General features: G+C 38.1%; 1 protein-coding gene across 3 annotated transcripts in view; it reads left to right on the top strand.

Annotated features, from left to right (window-relative positions):
- The first annotated feature begins 4,039 nt into the window (after nt 1-4,039).
- POC5 (POC5 centriolar protein) overlaps nt 4,040-25,741 on the top strand; it is a 30,385-nt gene continuing 8,683 nt past the window's right edge. For 2 of the 3 annotated variants that reach the window (XM_057363818.1, XM_057363817.1), the window contains exons 1-8: nt 4,040-4,097; nt 7,732-7,831; nt 13,388-13,535; nt 20,468-20,649; nt 21,021-21,197; nt 23,420-23,524; nt 24,256-24,435; nt 25,496-25,658. In XM_057363818.1, the coding sequence (XP_057219801.1) occupies nt 7,748-7,831; nt 13,388-13,535; nt 20,468-20,649; nt 21,021-21,197; nt 23,420-23,524; nt 24,256-24,435; nt 25,496-25,658 (1,039 nt within the window). In that variant the 5' untranslated portion in view covers nt 4,040-4,097; nt 7,732-7,747. The remainder of the gene's footprint in view (nt 4,098-7,731; nt 7,832-13,387; nt 13,536-20,467; nt 20,650-21,020; nt 21,198-23,419; nt 23,525-24,255; nt 24,436-25,495; nt 25,659-25,741) is intronic. The other variant, XM_057363820.1, reaches the window with a different exon arrangement.

Here is a 25,741-nt window from a genome sequence, read left to right as displayed (position 1 = left end):
ACTGATGGGAAAAAGACTGATGACTGATTGATGTCAAAACACTTACTTGAGTGAAAAACATGCAAATGCCGTGGGAGAAACTTGTAAATATATATGAACACACTMACTGGGCCTTTAGTATTTACAGGCTTTTCAAAATTGTTTTGTGTCTGTCAAACTATAAGTTGATCCATCTGTAAAAAAATTTAAAAGTTAATATATTTTCAGATAACTAGATTTCAGACTATTTTCAATCTCTCAATACTAATTAGAATTCTCTTAGATTTTTTCTGGTAAAGAAACCCTCATATAAGAGACAGTATACTCAGAAGAGTATTTTTACAAGGCAAGAGGGGGATAGATAGAAGGTAGAGCCCTTGAACAMTGAGGTGTTCATTATTCTCAAGTTAAATTTTTTTCTGCTATCAGCATTATCACAAGAAAAAAATTGCTAGCAATTTCCAAAGTATCTGGAACTGCACTGCCCAATTGCCCATATTCACTATGGTTACACATTATTTTTTGTAAAAAATAAGAATTTCAATTGTGTATGAAATACAAGCATTCTGAAAAACATTTTTTAATGCAGCTGGAACAAAAAAAAAAAATCACTGTGAGGCTTGAAATAGGTGATCTGTCAATCATCTATATTTAATATTTTAGTTCATGTGGTGGGAAAAGAATGGTCATCCTGGACCACACAATTACAATGATGTCATTGCATAAAGCAGTAGCCATAATGTGACAGTCCCTCGAATGAAAAGCCCTAAAAGATACAGCTTCAAACACTGCCTTCTGCCTGGCTCTCTGCCTCCAGATACTCAACAATTCTTTTTGAGACACTTCGAGCCGAAGAGCAGAAGAGAGGTGGTGACACTACATTGTACAATGCACAGATCTACCTAGAAGCCAGAGCTGCTTCCAGYACTACACATGAGAGGAGACAGATCTGGTGTTCACACAGCAAACAGTCAAATAGTTAATCTGGTAGAGTCAAACAACAAACATTCCAGTATCCACAGTTAAGTTATAACAAAATAWCTGGTTTTCCATCCCACAATCATGATAGATACCAGGGGGAAATAGAAAACACTGGAAATGTGTTTCAGCAACCTATAGAACTGCATAAAGCACTAAATATTCATTATTGTTTCATTTAAATTGGATGTTGTTTATTTTAACTTTGAATTTCTCAAAAACTGTTTCAAGGACAAAAGAGGTGACTTTTTGATATTAGATATATGAATGCCATTAAATTAAATCAACCTCCTGCWGCACTTCTACCCATTTTCTTCAAAAAAGCTCAGAACAGTATCTGCTTCAAAAATGATTCTTAGTCTACACAGACAACCATACTTTTCCCGGCTTCAATAACTGCTACAGCATTTGCTTGGCTAGTGCAGCAGATGAACACRTGTGGTCATAAAAGCATAGAAAAATCTCCTTCCTTCTGTGAAAATAATTGTACATTCTATTGTACAATAAAATCCAAGATAAAAGATGGAAGGTATTTTTTAAATACAATTTGAAATCAGAAAGTTTCAACAGAAGGTTTTATCAGATACTCCATAAAATCCTCAGTGTGGGAATAGGGTAATTATTGTCATTTTGTTACTCTCTAACTACCTACAATTATCCCTTTATACTAGTAATCAGCTTGATACCATTTGATCCCCTTTTGCTTTTTATCCATATAATTACAAAGTAGCAGTAGATGTTTGCATCACAAAGACTGGTTTGAGTATCCATTGCAAACTCCTTCAATTTTCAAATGTCTGCATTTTCCTAAAGATGTAAAACTGAAAGCTAAACACATATTTGAAGGCTATGTTTGATGTGCCAATGAGAGTTATGTATTTTAAAACTATTTCATGAAGAATCATCATATTTTTACACCAGCAGTGTGCAATACAAATTAACATGAAAAGCATGACAGAAGCATATGTCTCTCCCTTTTCATAAATAACTTTTTAAGTCTGAGACAAGAAACATGTGCTCTTTTTCACTAGCATGCACCAGACTAACACTGCAATAGTTCTGCTTTCTCGTGACCTTATTTGAAACACACACCAAAAAAAAGGTAAATTTCGAGGTTGCTTTAGTAGTTAGAAGGGTCAGTAGGGCTTATCTGGACTGAGTGAACTGAAGCTGGTCTTTGGAAGATCTTCTCTCTCATTCTTAGCTGAGTGCAACCTCTTAAAACACCAAACATGTGTAGAGGAGATCCTGTGACAGACATCTTGCCATGCTTCATGACTACAAATGCCACTGTGGCTCCTGCCCTTTGCTATGGAGGCCAACTCAGTCAGTCACTAACAATATTCTCATGAAGCTTGTCTTAGAGTTTAGGGATGATCCAATCCCACAAATTCATTACTGTCAGGGTACAGTAAGAATCCCACTCCCCATTGTCCAGAAATACTTTGGTTCATTACAAAATCCTCCTTCATCTGACCTTTAAGAAAAGCCAGTTGTGGCAAGGTAAAATAAACTATGTCTTGCTCTGGTGTGGACATTGGTCACCAATATGTGATTGCAGCTAAATGTCAGGTTCAGTTCAGCACCCAAAAAAAGGAACCGGAGAAGCTCTGAGGCCAATTCTCCTGCAGACCTTACAAAATGCAGTTCCTTTTTACCCCAAATTTAACCTTAACTGTAACTGAAGATCTTATCATAGATATTTGCAACCAAATTGATTTTTAAAATATGTATTTCTGAAACTACACAAGCCTTCATGCTTACTAAAATCCATCAGCAAATGCAGCCCTTCCATTATGYTTTTCTGGAAACTTAACACAAACGTCACTGTAGGCCTTAATGAACACARTGACTGCACAGCGACTCCTCAGGCTGGAGTTTTTACTCATCAAATCATGCAGACCTTACCAGATGCTGCAGTTAAAAACAACCCTCGATTGCCACTTTGTCTAAATGTGAACTTTAACAGATGTTGAAGTAGAATTTTRCTATGGAAAAGGGCTCACTTTAGGAAGACTCAAGTGCCTCTAAGASAGGTGAAATTTTGTGATGGTTTCCTTACTTGCTCTGTTTCACAGAGCCAAAAGATTTTAGAGCAAGATATATGTATTGTTGTGAACATTTATAAAAAGCAAATTTTGAATTACAGTTTTGAGTCTGCCTGCATATTTTATGCCTAAACTATCCTTCTCATGTTACCAGACAAAATGGTGCAATATAAGGTACAATCTTGTATTATGGAGTTCGATCAGGCTTGTGGCACCAGCGAAGTCCTTGATGTCTGATGGTAAAATCTTTAAAACCTGATGTTGTGTTTCTTCTATTATAGCCCTGAGACGGCAGCAAGGAGTCATTTGCCTCGGGCGGGGTGTGCGACACAGCGCYCTGCCACAGGGCTAGCCGGATTTAGCTCCCGAATCCATCCCGATTGTCTGCCTACACAAGGTTTTATGGAAAGCCTGCCTTGGAGAGAAATACTGCAAACTACAAGCCAAGAGCTCCTGCAGCAGTACTGCAYAAATTATTAAAATCCCCTGCTCGGGGACGTTCTATAACTTCATGATTAGCATAGACAGAGGCGTTTAAGAATGAAGGAGTTCCGCCAAGGAATTATCTCTCTTCGCTTCTTTTTACTCGTCATTCTCCACCGGAATGCCAAACAGCAGCTGCTCTCCAACACGGAGGGTTGGAGGGGTCCCCCACCTTGCCAAACCAAAGCTTTGATGCCTGCACAGTCCCCTTCCCGGCACTGCCTGGGCCACGCACTGCTCTGGCCGGCACGGGTCGCACACCGGGAAGGCGGAGCCGCGGGGCTCGAACCCGCGTCCCTCCCGGTGACCGCCCGCCGGCACCGCCCCGCGCGCCCCCGCCGCCAGCCCGCCCGCCCCGCACCGGCCCCGGGAGCGCTCCGCCAATCAGCGCGCCGAGCGGCCCCTGGCGGGCAGGGAGGAGCGGCAGGGGGCGGGGCCGGCGAGCCCTCGCCCCTCATCTGGCAACTCGATTGGCTGTTTCGCCGCCAAACCGCCCAATCGGAGGGTGCTTTGCAAAGGCGCCCTGAGCCTATCGCAGAGGGGGTTCCTCTTCCGCTCCGGCAGTTTGAAACCGTCGGTGCCGGTGGCCGGCGCGGCCGGAGCCCGCAGGTGAGCGGGGGGGACCGGGCMCGGGGCCGCGCCGTCCTTCCCACAGCACCCCTGCCCAGGGGCCGCACTGCCGCCCCAACCCCACCCCGACTTTCCTGAGGGTGCCACTGGGCACCCCCTGCCCCGGGTGCTTGGGCTGGTTGCCTTACAAACCCTGTCTAAGAAAGGAAAAGGAAAATTTTCAGTTCATAATCTCTCGTGTTTCCTGCTGCCTGACCACCCCTGTGCGTCCCTGGTGCCTGTGGAGCACTCAGCGGATTGTCCCTGTTGTCGCTGGCTGCCATGGCAGCCGCGGTGGCAGCAGTGTCGGCGCAGGCGGTGTCGGCGGCACTGCGGAGGTGCTGTAGTGAGGAGATGAAGCGTGAGTGGTGCTTTGTAGGGGTTACAGCTGAAGGGAACGAATGTGTCCTGCCTCTGCTGGCATGTGGTATACTTCCGTCACTGGCAGTGTTCSTCAAGGTTCAGTACTGGGCCCAGAACTGTTTAACTTGTTCATCTATGGATAAAGGGTCAGAGGACTCACCAAATTCATTGAGGACACAAAGCCAGGAGCAGKGGCCGATACCCTGGAGTGCTGTGCAGCCCTTCAGAAGGACCTTAACAGGTTGGACAGATGGGCAGAGAAGAACTGTCAGAAATTAAACAAAGGCAAATGCAGGATCCTGCGCCTGGGRAAGAATAGCCGGGGTACCAGCACAACCTGGGGCTGACCTGCTGGGGAATGGCTCTGCAGACAAGGACCAGGGGTCTTGGACAACAAACTGTCCATGAGACAGCAGAGTGTYCTGGKGGCCAMGAAGGCTAGTGGTGACCTGGRAGCATTAGGGTCAAGAGAGGTAAGCTTATCCCTCTACTCAGTCCTGGTGAGGCCATTTGTGGAGGAGTATGGTGTCCAGTTCTGGGCTCCTCAGGACAAGAGAGAAATGGAGCTCCTGGAATGGGTCCAGCAGACTACAAAGATGAGTAGGGATTGGAGCATCTTGCTTAGAAAAGGCAGGGGCAGCTGGGCCTGTTCAGCCTCAAGAAGAGAAAAATGAGACAAGACCTCATCAATATCTGTAATTATCTGAAGGGAGGGTGCCAAAGCAATGGAGCCAGGCTTTTCCTGGTGGTGCCAAGCATTAGGACAAAGGATAACAGGTAGAAACTGATACACAGGAAGTTCTGCCTGAACATGAGGAGGAACTTCTTTATTGTGCAGATGACCACACACTGGAACAGATTGCTCATAGAGTTTGTGGAGTTTTCCTCACTGGAGATATTCAAGAACCATCTGGACACAATCCTGTACCATGTGCTCTTYGATGACCCTGCTTAAGCAGGGAGCTTGGACCAGAGGACCCATTGTGGTCTGTTCCAACCTTACCCACTACATGATTCTCTTTCGTAGGTGTTGAGTCCTGTGATCCAAATGAAACATTAWATTATTTGGAAAGCATCACCTTTAGTTAAAAACAAACCCAAACCACAAAAACCTGAGCACAGCTTAATTAGTTCAAAATTAAGGAAGAGAGCAACCATGGTGAGTCAGACCAAGATCTTTAAAATTGTATCCTGTTTCTTAAAAGTAGCAGTCTTATTCTTGYAGTTGTATGCTTATGGTTTGGAAGAAACTACTGCAGTTAATAGGAATCTTATGAAGTCAGACATATGTTTTGGCAGATGCTTGGGTGAGTTTAGAAGGACATGATAAGCTTGAGGATGTTCTCACTTGTCTTTCACCATATAATGATTTGAAGCTTAGCAAATTAGCTTGTTGACCCAGAGGTGGTGTCATAATATCCGTTGATTTCTCTTTTAGAAACTCATCCAGTATTTTGTGGGACTTAGCGTCTGTTCACTGAGATCAAAGCAGACAAGTTATTCTTAGGCCAGCTTGGCTGAGTAGGGATCTTCTTCTGAAGCAAAGACAAAAAAGGAAAACATGTGCCCAGTGGAAGCAAAGTCAAGTTACATGGGAGAAATTCAGAGATGCAGCCCTCCATGGCAGAGAGAAAATTGCTGTGGCCAGAGCTCAATTAAACTTGAAGCTCTCATTATATAGAGAGCCTAAAGCCAAGGGTATTTGTGAGGAATAATTCATGTCAGAGGAAAGAGGAAAATTGTCAGAGCAGGAGGCARTGAAAAAAGAGGAGCTGAGGAAGGTAGTATTTCTTCTGTCATCTACACACAGATACAGCAATAAGTAAATCTTTGTTAGAGTTCACGTTTTGTACTTAAAAAWTGTGATTAGTATATGATAGCCCAGTAGAAAGATGGTAAACATGTCTTTTGAACCTTGAGCTGCAGGAAATCTCAACATTTGAAATTGTCTTTATACAATTTTAAATGTCCATCATCAGCACAGAAGTAGCCTGCCATTCAGAAAGGTGCAAAACTATCCATGGCAGAGAGAGCTTTTGTGRTGCAGGAAGAATCAGTGTCTAGAACAGCTCAAAGAACTAAAGTATTATTATTTCCTATCTGTATTCTTATACAGAGAAYTACATGGGGTTTTTATGCTTTCAGAAACAATGATGTTTAAGCAGCATATTCCTGCCAGTTTAATGTACAAGTAGCAATTTAAATATTACATTTCTGTCAGAAAATGTACCTGTTTAAAAAACAACAGAGAATATTTTAATTGACAGTTGTAAAGCTCTCTATAAAAATAAATTTTCTTTGCAAGTTATTCRCTACATTGTAYAGTCAGTGAGTTCCTCTGGTTATTTATGGTGGTATGCCTTCTCTCCTGACAACTCCCTGCTCAATGTGTCTGATTGTCTTTCATATGCATCAGGGAGCTACTCTGCCGTTCATTCATTAATGAATTCACCCTGCTTTATACTTAGYTCCCCCTCATTTTATAATTTCTTTCTTCTTTCCCTCCCCCCAATATCCTTTAGRGTCCTTTTCCCGTTACTCTGTCAAATCTTATCACAAGGGCTTAAGTCCTTCACTGAAGACCTATTCAGGCTGTAGTACATGAAGAGACACATAAATCTTTTACGAGGTCTTCAAGCTTCTAATCTGTTCTTCAATATCGTCTACTTCCCAAATATTCRAAGAATGCCTCACTGTCTAGTTTAGAAATTGCTGGAATAATTGACATTTATTTAACCTAAGATGTTACTTGTCCTTTCATATCTGTTCTTCTTCTTGGCTCTGTAAGTCAAAAAAGAGGTGGGAGACTCATGTTGACCACTAAGCTTCAGGGTGTTGAACAGGAGTGTTCAGGGCATCATCTCTTGGGCTGTGGTTGAGGTTATTTAGCGCATGGGCACAGTGTAGCTTATGCATTCTTATGTGGCACTCTAAAACTTTGTTCTGAAACAAGCTGATAAGCTCRAAAACAATACAGTGTGAGTAAGAATGAGGGATTGACACAGGACTGTATCTGTAACAACAACTGGCATTGTTGCTTTGGGGTCTTTTCTTATTTTTTTATAAGTGAATGAAAGTATTTCCATGATTTTGAGTRTGGTTTGCTCTGGGTTGTTTCCTACCTAGCATTATATAATGAGACTCTTCAGTCAGTTTAGTGCACAGAATGGTCATTGATCCAGCAGAATATTTGTTTCTGGGGGAAATGTTGGTGAATATATATTTATATACTGAAACTGGAAAATGAAGTTCAGCTTCTACTGTTTTATAGACTTACTTTGTGCAGAATGTCATCAGATGAAGAGAAAAGCACAAGTCCAGTTTTGCCAAAAGACTCTGTTCAGGACAGTTCTGTTTCTTCAAATCCTCAGGTAGGAAAGAGGCAATATAATTTGATTTACTGTCATGGCATTTTATTTGGCTAAGATAATTACAAGGAAATCTAACTAAATGTGTATCTTTTTTATATTTTACATATACRGAAAAATAATAAAAATCTTAGTGAAAGAAACAAATTAGAGCCAAGAAACTGCTATTAAAATATGTTCAGTTAGATTCCCTTTTGTGCATTTCACAAGAAATATATGCAAAAATTATTATCTAAACCTAAGAGTTTGATCAGCTGCAAATAAAATAGGTTGTTTTATTCYTTTTTTTTTTTCCTAGTGTTATTCTTCATTTGTATTAAATCTTATGAAGAAGCCAGAATCTGACACAGTAGGATAGAAACCCATTATTTTGGAGAGAGGAAGTGTAACTGTTACTATGTTAYAATGTGCTGTTGTAAGAACTGAATTTTTTTTAATGGATTTATTTCCCTTGGAATGATATTAYGGCCAAGTAAATCACAGAAAGGAAGTTATTCCTTTTTGGTTTGGTTTTCTTTATTTTCTGCATCAAAGGTCAGGACATGCTGGACCTGTAATACTGGGGAGTTTCCTTTTCTGTGCTCATCATTCTTTCAAGAGGATGCTATGATATTGGATAAAGTGTTAGTACTATTCTTTTGAAAGCAGTAGACTTTTATCATTTAATATTTTGTTCTTCCTAATTGTGTGTGGGTTGTGGGTTTTTTTTTTCCTTTGATAGGATACAATCCAAACTAGGATAGTTTCTACAATAACATGTTTTGCCAATTGCCCTGTAGAAATGCACCTCTACATTTGTCACCTGGTGAAATGGGCATATACAACAGCAGCACTGTTTAATGAAGGGATTTTCTTTTTTATTTTTTATCATGGGGATTGACTTGTATCTTTTAAACTACCTTTTTATGAGGTAATTAATTTCTGCAGCCAATGTACTTCTCTATTTTCACTCATATCTCTTGGATAAGTTTTCATAATCTTTGTGTAGGCATAGTAATGCATCTGTGTTTCCAATGCTTTTTGCAGTCAGAGACCAAGATAAAAGCATCATGCTAGAAATTTAAGGACCAAAGTTTTTTGTTATGACCTAGTTGATAATCAAGGAGATTCTAAGGCCACCTTATACAGAATAATAAACTTAGTCAAATGAATGACTGTTTTGTTATGAGAACATGTCTAGAGTAGAACAGTTCCAGCTGGACGTGGCCTACATTGATCATTGGGCAAACTGACCATTTGCAGTTGAYCGAAAGTTAAAGCGTTACTAAAGGGCATTGCCTCTTAAAYGGTRACAGGCTCAGGACATCAACTACTCTCCCTAGGAAGCCCATTTCTGTGTTTGATTGCCCTCTCAGTAAAGCAATGATTCCTAATGTCAAATCTGATCCTCCCCCGACACAGTTTTGAACCATTCCCATGCATCCTATCGTGYGATTCCAGGGAGAAGAGATGGGTATCTCCACTTCCCCTGCTCAGGAAGCTGTAGGGAGCAAAGAGGCAATTCAGCCTCCTTTTCTCCAAACTAGACAAGCCCGAAGTCCAAAGCTGCCCCTTGCAGGAGTTTATTACTGTTGAGTAAGAAGAACTCTGGAGTCACAGCTGATCAATAGGAATGCTACAGGGAAATACTCTACTCCTTTTAGATCTTTCTGGAAGATCTATTCTGTTTTACTTGGTTGGGCCTTTTTGATAATGTGTTGCTTTTAAATAGAAACCAGACTATTACCTTTTCTTTACAGAGAATCCACTGGCTCTTAGAAAATTTCCATTACTTATAACTGGATTGTGCAACACTATCCATTCCATCTGTTCTTATCATATTGCTTAGTACCCGTGACTGCAATCTTTGCTGTATCAGTAGATTTTTATTTAAAAAAATTAGGAACATATTACCAAAAAAATCCCCGATATTTTGTCGTGGTTTGACCTTGACCGAAAGCCAAAAAGCAGCCCCGATGTTCCCTCCCCCCCACACTGGAGAGACAGAAGGAAGAGCAAAAGCCCAATTAACACTGAAATTTATGTGTTTGAGATAACATAACATAATTGCGAGAAAGATATGTATATGCTCCAGAAAATGGTCAGAACAGGCTGAATAACTTAAGTTGTAAAATAGATTTATTACTAAACACTGTTAAGAATATTACCACACCGGGGAGGGGAACAGACATGGGGAAAAATTTACAAGGAGAAGAAATAAAAGAGACATTTTAAGACACCTGTTATTTTTTCTGTGAACCTGTCTCTTGCAGGTCGCCCCTCCCCACCCCTCCATGCCTTCCTGTGTGCAAGGAGGGCAGGGATGAAAGTTTTGACACGGATCAAACTACTCATTACGGTTAYCGTCCAGCACCATGGGAGAAGAGTCCTTCCAGCTTCAAGCTRTGGAAGTTCTTATCCCAAGAAACAGCCAGTGTATAACTGCTGGTGGCATGGGATTCTTTTCTTTACCTTGTGGGTGAAAGGAAAACAGTCCTCCAAGGCCGGCTACTTCATTTCAGTGGCGTAAGGCCACCCTCTCAAATCTCCTGGCAGAACAGAATTTCTTCTGTGTGTCAACTTGCTTCAGACATGAGGCAGGGGCCAAGCCTCTTCCCCCTTTTTGGTTTATGATTAGTCCAGTCCTCAAAGGCCAGGTTTTTTATCTTGGATGTAGGGCCTCTCTTTTCTATATTGGCCTCCCATTGAAGAAATAGTCCTTTCGAGAATAGCTTGTTTTCTCCATGTCGAGCACCACAGCAAGAAAAAAAGCAACAGTACCTGTCTTTTCCATATTATGATCYTGGGTCTCCATTTTTTCTTACATCTCCTCACCCTCCTCYTCTGTCTTCCCCTGCTGCATGATAYTAACARCCTAAAAACTAAATGGCGGCTGCATTMTATCTTGTTTTGAATTCTTYTTAAGTACAAGACAATATGTCATCACAGAGGTGTAACYARCCTGTGCAATTGGCCCAGGYCYGASCAGCAGCCTGTCCATCAACCTCAGAGCCACAATGCATTGGTTCTAAAACACAGGGGGCAGGGCTTCTTTTGCTGGAGAAGAAGATGAAAGCTTCTAGAACTTTGTCRCAGGAGCCATCTTTGTGGGGTTTTGGTWTTTTTTTGGTCCCRTCCACCCACCACCAAAAATCGGACTGAGTAAAACCAGGACATAATTTTGCACCATTTGTTCATTGCATCACTATATTTACATCTACAAAATGGGGTTGTATGCATTAAATGAACAAAACTCCACTGACCTTCAGGTCATGGAACTATGTTCCTCTAGTTATATGCATTAACAGAATTGTTTGCAGCTGACAAAACCGCTTGAAAATTTTGTTTAAAGAAGAACTGTGAAAGTAAACGAAACATATATTGTTAATTTTATTTTCTTATGGTTTTATTTTGAATGTATTGGTCAATATTGCATTCCAGTTGCAGCATACTTATTATGGTAGGTGATAACGCTTAATCACTCCATGTTTCCATACATACTCCCACTGCTGTCTCCAGGATTTTTTTTTTTGTGTATATCTAAATTTTTGGTAACTGCCGGGATATTGTGCTTTCTTTAATATTTGCCTTTCAACTTCATTTCAACAGTGTTGTAATGCTGTAACTTATAAACATTTACTTCCAGGTTTGTCACTGGATGCCGTCTATTGACACTTTCTGTTGGCACATAAGCGAGTGCATTCCCATACAGAGTGGACTCTTTGATTTTAATAAAAGTGTTGCAACTTGGAAGAAATTTCCTGSTATAATATTATACATATATTTTGAGCGCTAAGCATATTTATAGTAGGACAGTTTGTGTCCTGGTGAATAAGGGAGGTGACTCAAAGTGAGCTGCCAACTTGTACCTGATACCTAACCTACTATGTCCTTTGAATTGACTAAAATAATCACAGAAGCAGCTGGATCAGCTCTGTCTGAGAACTAGCTTGTTTATGAGCAAGAATTAGTTTCAAGTTGCTATTTACTTATATGATCTCTTTGAAGAAGATCTATGAAGTGTGATCTATTGTCTTCTGCACAGCTATTTAATTTATATTAATTGAGGCTACTACTGTCTTTTTCACTCAGCTGAAATTTTGCTGCAGGGAGTTTTGTATGTTTCCATGTAGTTTCTGATAGAATAACAGATCCAAAGATATGTTTTCTTCTTTTGATATCTTATAAAATCTAAACTGTATTCACTTAAAAGTTATGGCTATGGAAAAATTGATAACTTATTTATTTGCAGCTGTCTGTACCTTTTACCTGGAATGTGATGCACTTCCTTATACGAAAGATACATCATGTATTTATAATTCTGTMGCTTCATATACATTTATTTAGGCTTTTAATTTGAATGTGATAGAAGATRGAAAACAGGCATTTAAATGGGAACTAGAATTCAGCTACTATGTACCAAACCCAGATACTTAAATTCTCTGATTAGTTGCAACCCACAAAAATACGAAAGTTACACTGAAAGCTTTGAAGTATTATCCATCTGAGTTGTTACATTCAAAAACATATTAAATGTCATTGATAGCTTTCATTGATTGTTTTAAATCTWGCTTTCCCCAGGTTGAAGAGGAAATTAGTTTTTCAATTCAGACTGTTTCTGAGGTGTGACCTCATTAGGAAAATGAACAGAACTAATTTATTAATACTAAGTGAAGAAAAAATGACTGCTAATGACCTGGTTTAGTATTTTCCAACAGGCATTGTTTTTCAGATATTTAATTAGTAGATTTGATTGGTTTTAGTATGTAACTGCTGCTGGAACTTGTCCAATTAATTACTGGATTGTATACTTAAGTTATAATACAGATTGTTTACAGTTTCACAATGGACACTAAATACCTTCATCCTGAAAATCTGTTTCATTAAAATTTACTTTGGTTCACAGTATTAYGCTACACTCCAGTTGGATAGGTTTATAACTTCATAGGAAAACTTCTTAGTTATATGTACACACTCCCTGTACACATATGGGTTTAAAAATAAATAATATAATGTGAGAATCATTATATCTACTCTAAACAAAAGAGTGGATAATCAAACTTCTTTTGATGGTTGGCTTTACAACTTCAACTAAAGAAATTGTAGTGTTGCAGAATGTGAAGTATTGCTGTGTTCAGTAGCATCKTTGTCATGGCGATAAAAATTCATGTTTTTCTTTGAAGCACTAGTGGTAGTGATTAGAAATTATATCAGGTGATTAATAACTCATATGATCGGGAATTGGAGTTTTTTTCCAGTTCTTGTTTTTGTTTTAGATGCTTATTATAGTATCCAATTCTGGCATCTGGTAGCATGTTTCTGTGTAACTGTTACAGTGCATCTAGTTGTAATCAGAAGATAAGCGAGCATTAAACAAGAGAAGGTTAAATTATTATAATCGCTGTAGGAAAAAGCTCACTTTTGCAACTTTAAGGGAAATCCTCTTAATTCTCATCATAATAATAAAAGAAGCCTCTTGAAATTTTAGGAAATAATTTGCACACCTTTTTACATATGCCTAACTTTTAAAAATGTTATTGTAATTTTATGATTCTTTATCTCTATAATTCTTTGCAACAGGATGAATATGAAGAGCTGTTTCGTTATACTGTAGTGACTCCGAAGTTTGAACAGTGTGTCTCAAAGTTGCCAGAACCTGCCTCAGAAAAGACACCAGCTGACAAAGATTCAGACATAACAGATGATGCCAGTCTACATAAGATTCCAGGTAGTATGCCCAAGGCTACATGTTGAGCTTACACAAACAATGATACAACTTTTATTGCTTACATTTTTTAATAGCTTCACTTCAAAAAATATATGTAGCTCATCCCTAGTACATTCACAGTTTGCACAACAAAAAATTTTGGAAGGCATATTCCCTGRTGGGTTCTCTCTCTGACATCACTTTCAGATGACAGTATTGATGTGCTGACAGTTCTTTGTGTTTAGTGGAGCAGATGTTTGAAGGTGGTTGGTGTAATAATGCAAAAAGGGATACCCTTACTTACAGTGTACTTGCAATATACTTCATTGGAATTTGATGGGTCCCAGCTAGTTTTGCTCATGCTTGTTCGGCCATGATAGAGAAATGTGTATTTAAACAATGATTATTTGGAAGGATTACCTTAAAAGGGCTTTTTGTAATGACTGATCATGTCACTACATGAATGTCATTCTTGCTCTTTTAGTTTAATCCTGTTATTCTAGTGTTATTTTGTTACTTGGCATTTAGGACTCTAAACTTAGTGTCTTGCAATGCATTAATAACATCGGTATTTGTATTGTGTGTTGTTTGCTCATTTCACTAGCATTTTGATTGAGAATTTTGGTTTGATTGAGAATTTTGGTTCAAAAGAAATAGTAAACAATCACTTCTGCATTATTTTTTTTCTAGGGAGTGATGCATAATCAGGAAAAACTGACTTTAAATGAACTTCTATTCTTTATGATTCTGTTTCATTATAAAAATATTTAGCTACAGTTCTGTCTTCTCTTTTAGAACTTGTGGATGGCTTTATCTCTCTACTGTTTAGAGGAGCATGTGACATATGTATGCCTTCCAACTTGGAAGTTTGGTCAGTACTATTTCTACAAGTTTGTAGATTCTGAAGCAACTGCCAGACAATCACTAAGGAAAGATTATGGCTTCAGGTGATAGCAGGTTATAGGTGATGACAGCTGCAAAATTACCTTAACCCTTCTGTCCATCATGTCCTGCCTACCTGCTGCTCTCGCCTTGACCTCATGGCACCACTCCCAGGACACCATAGGCCTTAGAATGAGCTGTGTGTTAGCCAAAGTCTTAGCAGAACTTACATGAGCAGTCACATCATGAATGAGTGTCTGTAGTACACAGGTGACAGTACAGCTGTGACTCCTGTTACTAGTCTCTGAACTATCATGACACAAGCTGTCTCCAGTTACTGTGAAAGTCTGGGTGRGTTAAAGCCAGCTCAAGTCCATCACTATGTTGAAAGTTCATTTTGCTTGTTGCTTATTTGGCTCAAACCATGCTGGTCTRGCTAGCACAGAATTGCATTCAGAGTCACAATTAACTAAGGCCACTTAACACAACTAGTTGATCCACTCAACTGGTGCAGCCTTTATGAAGAACAAAGGCCATCCACAGCTCCTTCCTGGGTTAAGAAAACTTCAGCTTAACTRAAGTTAACCTGTGTCACTCCCTGTATTCTTCCTAAACTCCATGAGCAGAGTGCTCATSTCCTCTCAATGTCCTTCCATTATCAGTCACATTATCAGCCACAGATTGCCAGGATTCAAGTACACTTGCACAATTCTTGATTTGTTGAGCAGTTCATGCCATGCTGGAACTATTTCTCAACCTGACAAGCTGTTCTTTAAAAAGTAGTAGAAAATTTCACACCCAGCTACGTGGAATTATATTATGGAGCAAATTCTAATTTGGGTMTTGTCCCTAGTGCTCTTTCTGCTTAGAGTTTTGTCTCCCAGCTTGAGTGGAATATTGTTTTGTAAGGGAATTTCTGTGATGTGTAATGAGAATATCAGAATCAGAGCACTAGACTTGTACGCTTTTTTGGTACATGACTGTATATTGTATTTTCGATCATATTTGTTTGAAGAGAAAATTGTAGCCAGCCACCCAGTCTCCTTTCTCTCTTTAACTCTTTTAGAGTGKTTATGCTCTTACTTTTTAACTATTTTTTCTAGAATGTTTTGGGTTTTCATGACCAAGCTTTAGTACTGGGAGGACTACAGAGAYGGCTTCTGTGACAAGCTGTCAGAAGCTTCCTCCATGTCTGACAGAGCCAATCCCTGGCAGCTCTGATAAATGGCAGTGCAGCTGGCCAAAGCTGGGCCAGTTTGAATTGGTGGTAGTGCCTCTGTGATAACAGTTTTAAGAAGAAGAAAAAAYTTTTTGAGCAGTTGTAATTTTGACYACAAAAGAAYAGAATGAGAATGTGTGAGAGGAGCAGCTCTGAAKGTCACTGAGGGAGGGGAAGGAGGTGCTCAGGGCACGGAGCTGAGATTCCTCTGCAGCCCATGGTGCAGCCCATGGTGAAGAAGCTGTGGCCATGGAGGTCAATGGAGGTGCGAAATTCCACCTGCATGGRGGAGACCCGGGCTGGAGTAGGTGGTTGCCTGGGAGGAGGCTGCAACTCCATGGGATCCTCATAAAGACCAAGAGGAGCCCACRCTGGAKCAKGGTCCTTGCAGGGATCTGCAGACCCCCGGAGAGAGGAGCCCATGCTGGAGTAGGTTCCTGGTAGGACTTGTGACCCTCTGCAGGACCGAYGCTGGAGCAGCCTGTTTTCRAAKGACTGCACCCCATGGAAGAGTGACCCAYGCTGCAGTTCACAGAGAACTGTTGCCTTGGAAGTTTGTGGAGAACTGTTTCCTGTGGGAGGGACTGCATGTTGGAGCAGGGGAAAGACGCTCCCTGAGCAGTGGGAGAAACAATATAACCCCCATTCCTTGTGTCCCTGTGCTGCTGGCAGAGGAGGTGGAGGTGAGAAGGAAAGAGGGATAGGGGGGAAAAGTATTTTTAAGGTATTATTTTACTTCTCATTCTGCTCTGATTTTGTTAGTGATAAAGTAATTTATATCTCTAGTTAGAGCCTGTTTTGCCCATGATGGTATTTCATGAGTGATCTTATCTCAATCCCTGAACCCTTTGTTGTGTGTTCTCCTCTCTGCTCATCTTCAGAGGTGAGTGAGAGAGTGGCTTTGGTGGTGCCTGGCATCCATCCAAAGTCAAACCACTACATGGTGCTAAACACGTGGCCTGTCAGGTCTTTGTTCCTTTTTATAGCCATAGAAGTGAGAGAACAAAATTCCATTCCCTTGATTGCTTCTCTTGAARTATGTGAATAGTGCTATCTTTTTAACCTGCCTGCTGTTATCAAATCAGAATAGTAATTTGCAAGCTGTAGTTAATTGTCACGGGACAGGGGAAAAAAAAGTCTTATACTTGATGGGGATCAAAATTTTGTGTTGTCATTCTYATTAAAAGAGTTGTACTGCTCATTACAAGGAACTACTCAGATGTTTATTATCTTTGCAAAGGGCAGCACCCTGCAAAATACAACTTTTCTGTTATTTTTTAAATGGAAAAAAAATATTAAAAATAGTAAAGAAGATGCTTCTGACCTTTCTAGAGAACAGAATAGACAAGAATATTTACACAGACTCATCCAACTTCTATCAATTACATACTATAAACAAGCTTCCATTGCTTTGCCACTTTATCAAAATATGTGTTTCCTGTTCAAAATGTCATTATGTCCTTTCACTCTGGGAGAGAGATGTCTCAYACCTCCCTGAGATAGAGCTTGAAACAATCTGGTTATAAAAGTGTTATTTCTTAAGAAATGATCTGATCAAAATCTTGAACTCTTCTGTGTTACCACTACTACTGATTTATGGTGATTGCATGTTGAAGTAGTGTTTGCCGCAGTGTTAAAAGCCTCAGAATATCTTCTTTTTATCATGATACTAATAACAAGATTTTCATTGAACAGTGAGAAAACAGTTAAATTCAAGTTTAATGCTGTATCTCTAATGCTGATCAAGTGGGATTGTTTACCAGGTTGTTTCTGAAGGACAGTTAATTTTTTTTTGCTAAATTCCGTTCTTTTGGCACTGCTTGCTTGTTCATACTAAAAATCAGGCCTTTTGACATTTGGCTCTAATTCTGTTACTGCCCTAAAAAAACAAAATCATAAATTATTATGTTAGTGTTCTATAACTCTGTAAACTAAAATGCATGTGTTGAGCATTGAGAGTTAAAACCTGAAAGTTGGCTCTTCTGCRGAACTTCTCAAGTTTTGCAATGTGTTTTCCCCATCTCCATGTGATGGTGTTGGGACCAGCATTGGACTAACAGAGTTTCCAATGCCATGTGATGCTTTCTGAAATGAAGTTCTGATTTTAAAGCATTCTTTGGTCTGGATGCTGCCATTATGATGGTAGAAGTCTGATTACCAGTTATCTCTATTTGCTGCAGAAAATTTAAGTATGTATAATATCTTCCTTAAAAGCTTTCAGTCAAATAAGAAAAGTAATTGGAATAAACATGCTGTACTGTTCAATTCAGTTCAATGTCCAAATTCTTTTAAACTTTTAAACATAAAACCTAATTTCCTCTTCTTGTTACCAGTTTAGTTGATTAAATTTGAAAATTACTGAGACTGGAGCAGTAAATTAKTTGTTGCAGAAATGTATAATGATGACTCATACCCAAACAGTGGAAAAATTCCTTCTCCTCAGGCCTGCCAGTCCCAGTATATATCCATTAGACTTCTTAGAAAATTTTAGCAAATTGCTATGCTAAGCTTGGGCCACTAATAGCATGTCACATGTGAGAACCATCTGTCAGAGCTTATTTACTCAATAAAAGCAGAAAAAGTCAGATACTAGAACAACGCAGAAAAATCCAACAGTACTATTTGGATAACAGACATCTGGATAAACAGCTAATTTCATTAACTCCATTTAGAGATTCATTGCAGCAAATGCATGTGGAGATTATTTAATWAAGTACATTTCTATACTTATCATATCCAAATGGTTCCAATATCCTTGATACCTTAGCACACTGCAACTGAATGACATCATATATGTCATTTTATGGAAAGAATAGAGATGATAGAGATCATTAGAAATAAAAATTCTATTAATATATGTGTACAACTAGAAAATTATGGCAATGTCGAAAAGCCAAGGTGAATTACATAAGRTGATGATATGAACATGCAACAGATACATTTGGTGTATTCAGTGAAGATCTGTTAGGATAATCTGTTCATAGGGAGAATTAAKGGAGTGATGAACTGGCAATACTATGATTCTCCAACTGTATCAGTTGTCAGTATATTTTGATATCCTGTTCTTATTGGTTRCATTTTGTTCTGTTGGGGTTTTTCTCTTAAAAAGTATCTTGCAAACTGTGCTGTGTAGGTTGGATATCCTTGTAACCTAACCAAGGTTTTATTTTTTATTTAAAAATAAAAACAAAGCTTCATGCATTTCATGTYACAACTGAAGGAAGGAGTGGCATGCAGGAATGGGAAAAAGTAGTGGCAGGCGGAGCTGAATATTTAACAGTGGTAACAGTGCCAGATAATGTTATTGTCGATTACCAGCCAGATTCTTATCACAGAAATTAGATGCATTTCAAGTAATCTGGATCATCTATCTGGCATGTCACATGCTTTGGAGATTTTTAGAAGTGATAACTATTCAAATTCTGCCACTACCTAAGCTTCTGTCATTTTCAAGAGAAACAACGATGAAAAGCTAAAGCCTGATATTAATATACTCTRTGGTGGGGAATAATCATTTTATGGTCTGTTGTTTCTATAATAGGGTAGAACATTCAGTCTATAGAAATGGTGTGTTGGATGGGACTTCTTTAGCTCGTTTGTGTTAATTTTATGATGTGTGGTTGTGTATTACCTGGAGAGAAATGCCAAAAAGCAATTGTAACTGCCTCTGTATCACGCTTCTTCCTTATTTCTTTCTTGTTTTGGACCATGAGTGTAGTAGTTYTGTAATTTGGAGTATTGACCAGGCAGCTCTTCCCATTGCCTTAGGACAGAAGACCTAACAGTGAAAATAACTGTAAAAGAGTATCAACCATCAGGCTCACCTTAAATAAATTACATTTCTAGTGTTCATCTGAAGGTACTGCTTTGTGACAGATAAGCTTATCTCTTCTTGGYTGAACCAAAAAATAACCATAGTAACCATCAACTATGAAACCAATTGTACAGACAGTATTTGTTTTCAGAAGTGAAGATTAAAATGTTGGCAATTCCCTCTGTTCATAAACAAAAGTGAGTAATCTTTTGAAGTTGTCCTATTTGTTATTATTAACAGGAATCTGCTAATACATGTTCTTTGCCATTTTTTTTAATTCATTTGTCAACTCAAATAACAGATTTTCTGTAAGAAACAGCTAAATATAAACCAGCATTTTCCTTCCCAAGTTTGAATATTAACTTTATTCTCAGCTCAACTGCATGTCTATTAGCTTTTGGGCAGGGATTAACTTTTATCGCAGTGGTAGCTAGCCACAGCTCCTGAAAGTGAGGACTTACTGTGTAAGGCATTATATAAATTCATAATAGATACGTTCTTTCTCAAATTGCTTAAAGTCTAATTAGATGAACAAATTTAAGRTCTGAAGAAAAATGAATGCAGGTACATATTAACATGGAAATATCCACAGGCTGCTCTGTGAATTCATAAAGGARCACCACAGACCTCAGGTATTTTTAGGTTCATTGAGGAACAAGGCAGAAGTTAGTAGATTTTTGACTTGAGATGTTAATTGTCAAGAAGCCTTTACTTAGAGATGTTATTTCTGACTATATTTTTGGTGCTTGTTGTTCATTCTCTTTAAAATTAACTTATATTCTGATACTGTATTTTATGGGAGCAGTTCTTTTGAATTTACTAATTTAGAGTATGATTGTAAGTTTAAATATATTTGTGTCTAGGAAACATGTGTTTATATCGTTTGGATCATTTTTTCTTGCATGAGGAAAGGAAGTTTCTGATGTCATAAATATTTTATTTCCTTTTTATCAATGCCTGGCTTCTGGCTTCCATCCTGAGCGTGGACCAGTTAGCCCTTCCASAATGTCAGTCCTTATTCTCTTGTGTAATTTTTAGTCTCACCATCAGTGAAGCAAGCCAGTATGGAGCAGCCATACAAGAAGCAAGTTCTTCCAGAAGCAACTTCTTTGCATGGTTCAAGAGAAGTCAGTAGAACCCCAGTGACTGAATTAGTTGCACCAGATGAAACGCTCACTCAAATAGAGAACATACTTGATCTCTGGAGTGGAAGCCTTAAGGTATTTATATTGTATGGAATCCTTAAAAATCATTCATGAGTGTCRTTGTATAATAGAATAAATGCAGGAGAAGTTGCAGTATGATTGCTGGGAGARGAGTGGTTTTTGTTGTTGCTGCATATTGCACATACGCATATATAGCATAGTATAGCTTATTTCAAAAACTTTGGAATAACAGTCTCCACTAGGGATGTTCAGATATCATGATTCAATAGTCTAGTAATATTTATAGCTATAGACAGCTTGTGTAATGAAGCTATCACTGTAAATATTCATGTCTCCTTAATTACATTGTGTTTTAAGCTTAAAATAATAGGGAGGAGGGAATAGTTTAAACTAATTGCATTACTGTCATCCTTTTAAATTTTCAGACAAATATTCTGACTGAATTGAAAAATTGGAAACTTAGTTTGATTCAACATCATAAGTTTCAAATGAGACAAGAGAAGGAGAAACATATCGCGCATGTGAAACAACTGCAGAATGAGATAGAAAACCTGAAGGAGTTACTTCATACTTACGAAATCTCTATTAGCAGGAAAGACGAGGTAGTAACTCAATTTCATATTTTAACAGTTCCTCTCTGTTTAAAAATATCCACACTGAATTTTTTGACCCACCTCTTTGAAAAAGTTTTTTTTTGAAGTAAGTAACATGGAGAAGTAAATAATACATTCAGACTGTATAGTAGAAAAATAATCATTGTTCTAATAGGGTTGTCTATACTAACAATGAAAATACATTATATGTACACACTTTGCATTGTTTKCCTCTTAAATCTAGGGTCTACTCATTTTTTATTTACTTTGTGAAGATCACACAGGCTTAGGTGAGTCTATTAGCTCTTACACTTTCAAAGCCTCTAAATTTTCAATTATTAGATTGCTGCCCATTTAAAATTCAGGAAAACCAATCTCCTAAATGTAGAAGAGCCTCTATTTTAGGATTCTTAGGAATTTTTCGTTTGTAGGTATTCTTACAGTTGGACATTTGGAGTGTCTGATTTACACTTTTCTGCTGTCGATAATGTAAACAGCTTCAAAATTAGCTAACACTGTGAAAGTGGATATAAAATCCTGGCAGTTTTGCAATCACATAACATAATTGATTCTCCTTAYCGCTACCCTGAACATTTAACCTAGCACTTGAGAACACTGAATGGAGTTTGGGTTTGTACCTCCTGTTTACCTTYTCAAAAACCATGCATTGCTGGAGTTAAAATATGAATGAAGATGATCTGTGTCCATTTGGAAAACAGACTAATSTTACAGACCAAGCAAATGTAAATGTTGTAACATGACAAGTACAGGATTAGTCTTGTACAATGTAACAAGTACCTATGTGCCTGGTAATTTCAGCCTATACCATTAAAACATCTAATTTTGTTGGATATCATTGTATGTCAGTCATACTTAATGTGCCATRATTCTCAATGATATCTTGAAAGCTCTATTTTTTTTCTGCTGCCAGAGAAATTATTTCTTCCAATTTTATAGTTATATTTTTAAGAAAAAAATATTTTGAATAGAAAATTACTATTGCTACCACCTGAGTGGAAGATGCCAGTGCTTCCATGCTTCTCTATATCACTCCATAATTACCACAACTGCATTATCCTCACATGAATGTAACCCAAAGTCCCTCAGCCTCACAAATGTTACGAGTGTTATGGTTTCTGATTTCACATTGTAAATCTCATAAATGTTTTTTATTTGCAAAATTATGCTAATTAACAAAAACAGATTCGGGCCAAGACTTCTAATGTATATCACCATGTATGCAGCATCAAAAATTGATTTTTATGTTAGTATATGACACTTACTCAACAAAAGTAATTAACAGATCAATTTAATTTGCTTTCTATTTTAAGTATCATTCATTTCATTGATTATGTTCAATGATTATTACTTGTAGCAAATGCAATATAATGTTAACATATGGTAGCATGTATTATCATAAAACGTTGTTCTCAACAATCATTATGCAGTAGTTAAAATAACTTTACATTATTCCCCAAAGTCCCAAGGTAGGTCACTGTTGACTGTTGGAGTTGTTTGTATGTGACTGGTGGCAAAATCTGGCTTAAGAACTTAGGCAGAAATATAGGGAATTATTCAGGCTTGGTGTACCAAACTTGTATCATACCTGGCCTAAATTTTATTTTAGGAGTCTCAGATGTTTATCTATACTCATTAAATTTAGAGTTTGGTGGTAAAAGTCCACAGTTGCAGTCTCTGTCCAGTAGGACATCTTGCCTCTCAAACGTTTTGCTTTAGACATATATTTCTCATAAGAACTTCTAAAGAGTGTAACAATGTGTAATGATATTTTTCTAGTTCATAGCAACAACTCAGCTTGTTTTTTCTGTTCAGGTAAGTGTAACAAATTCTAATAGAAATGTTTCTGATTTATCAAWATTCTCTTTGAAATAAAAGTCTTCTGATGTTATGCTACAGTAACATTTAATTATAATGTWTAAGAAAAGTAGCTCAGAAACCAGCAAATGTAGGAGGAAATAGCAATTCAATTAAACTTTTCCTAAAACTATGCAGTGAAAGTGCCACAATCTGAGTCTTAAAACCACAGGTTTTTTTTTTACTTCTGATTTGAACTCTGATTAGTATTTGATTAGAGTAAGGGGAAGTTTCAGTGGAAAGCATGTGTGTAAAGCAAACGTTTTAAGTGGAAAGTAACTGAGAAATAAAGTACATTCTGTTTGACCTTACAGAGATCGTAGCTATTGAAATAGTATTGAACAATATTTTTTCAGGTAATTACTACCTTGACCAAATCATTAGACAAGCAAAAGGAGAGAGTAGCGTTGATGAGAAATTTTGCGATATGGCGGATTCAGCATGTTAAAGCCAAACAAGAGGTATGTGGACAAATTAAAAATGCAATGAGAATGAAACCTCTGAACTCAAGAGTCAGAGCTCCTGCAGTTCCTGTTGTAGTTTGAAGGAATTACAGTGTTTCTATTTTGATGTGTTTGACAGTGTCAAGTAACAGTTTGAAAAGATGWGTTCTGAAAAGAATGTTGCTGTCAGAATACTCTCTGGAATAGGGAAAAAATTAAACCATTGTCTGCTGACTATGTTGAAATAGAGTAGAATAGCAAGTTGTTTTAAAATAGTTTTTAGACAATCCTGAAGTTTAAATTTATTTAAAAGKTAGGTGTTTTATGCTAACCATATGCAATCTTTGTGACTGCAGGTTTTAAATGATTCCTGCAGTGAATCCAAATGTGCCACATACCCACTGAACAGCTTCATATGTGTGTTTACACTATATATGTGAGGTTATTGTTGGAGTGCTATTAAACTACGAGTAAGACCATTGTTATGGTTATATGTTAGTGTTATAGCCTAGGAGTTCACAAATATGGTTTCTCRTGGTGGGGACAGTAATGTGTGATGGCGTTTGTGCAGAGGCAACACAGAGCTGCTGGTGCTGCTTGTGTGACATTTCACTGCAGGACCTGCAACTCAGTTAACGGTACCTTCCATGGTCTGTGTAATAGACTGTAAATCACCCACACTGCAATACTTACTTATTTTTTTATTAATCCTGAACTTTCATRTGATGTGGTTATGTTTACTTCCTAAGGAATATGCAAATAGAATAGCAGACAGGCACTTCCAGACAGCTTTGATGAAGAAAGTGTGGACAGCATGGCGTTCTCTTACTCAAGCAAAATGGAAAGAGAAAGTAGCACGAGCCTGTCAGTTAAGGGCAGAAGATGTCTGTGTTCAGCTCACCAATGATTATGAAGCCAAAATTGCAGAGGTAAAATCAATCTTTTTTTTTTTTCCTTCTTTTGCTCCTTCACTCCAAATTCTTCTCCCTCCAAAGTATATTTTTCTCCGCAAACCTAACAAGCATGGGTATCTTCCAGCAGAACAGAGCTCCCAAAGTACAAGAGTCTAAGATCTATGTTGATTTGGAGATGACTTTTTTCCCATGCATCTGATATAAAATGTTGCTGATCTGCATGCAGAGGTGAACTCAATTGGACTTTTCTGAGATGGGGCATATCTCTGCCCACCCATAGGAATGCCATTTGTTTTCTAACAGCATCCTGTTAATATGGGCTGTGCATTTTGAGGTCTTAATGAAGAAGGCAATGGAAATAGAAGACCATTACAAATGATCCTGATGATATTTTTTTCTGTAATAGCTACTCTGTTAAAGACTTATATTAAGTTGATTTTTCCTCAGCTTGTAAATTAAGCTTGTTTAACAGTTTTCAGAGCTTAAGGTGAAATTGTCAACCTGTGAATTGGTGCATACTAAGAAATCAGTTTTAATGTTTTTAAGAGCTTTGTATTTCAACAAGCAATTAAATCTAGAATTTTAAGAATAGACTGATCAAATGTGTCTTATCAGCACAAAAACCGTAAGTTGCAATTTGTTCTGTTCTTTTTCAGCATTTTTAGTTTTTTACAGTACCTAAAGGAGAGCTATTGGTAATGAAAATTTACCCTACACTTGCATAAATGCCCAAGAACACTTGCTCTTCTGTTGAATGAACCCATGTTTCTGCAGAAATATAGGTTGTGCTGGGTGCCTAATGTCTAAAAGACAAAAGCTTGCAAGATGTATTTCTGCTTAGCTGCTTAGGTAGGGCCTGAAGTCCTTTTGAATACACTCTTGATATGCTCTAGTACTAATACTGTGCTGTAGTACAAAGAAACTACAATGAGCTGTTCATCTCTGGTGAAGCACAGATTTTTAAGTGAAAATTTCTATTTCTGTAAAATAGTAATTTTTTTAAGTTAGTTGATGAATATGTTTGCAGTTTTCATTCATAAGTACTAGAGAACTGATTCCTCATTCTGTTTCACAGTTAGTTGCTAATTTGGAACAGTCTAAAACTGAGATTTTGCGACTGCACAATGACAGAGATGAGTATGAAGACACCATGAAGAAAGCTTTTATGCGTGGTGTATGTGCTTTGAATCTGGAAGCAATGACTATGTTTCAGTGCAAGGACAGTAGGCCAGATCCTGGTTAGTATGAATAGCAGCTTTGATAATGTGCGTGGATTTTGTTGGATTTGTTTGGGATTGTTTGTTTGTTTGTTTTAATGGAG

The sequence above is a fragment of the Malurus melanocephalus genome, unplaced genomic scaffold, assembly GCF_030028575.1.
Source record: "Malurus melanocephalus ecotype Western Australia unplaced genomic scaffold, MMel_1.1 scaffold_31, whole genome shotgun sequence".
Lineage (NCBI taxonomy): Eukaryota > Metazoa > Chordata > Aves > Passeriformes > Maluridae > Malurus > Malurus melanocephalus.
This window is presented reverse-complemented; position numbering and strand designations above follow the sequence as displayed.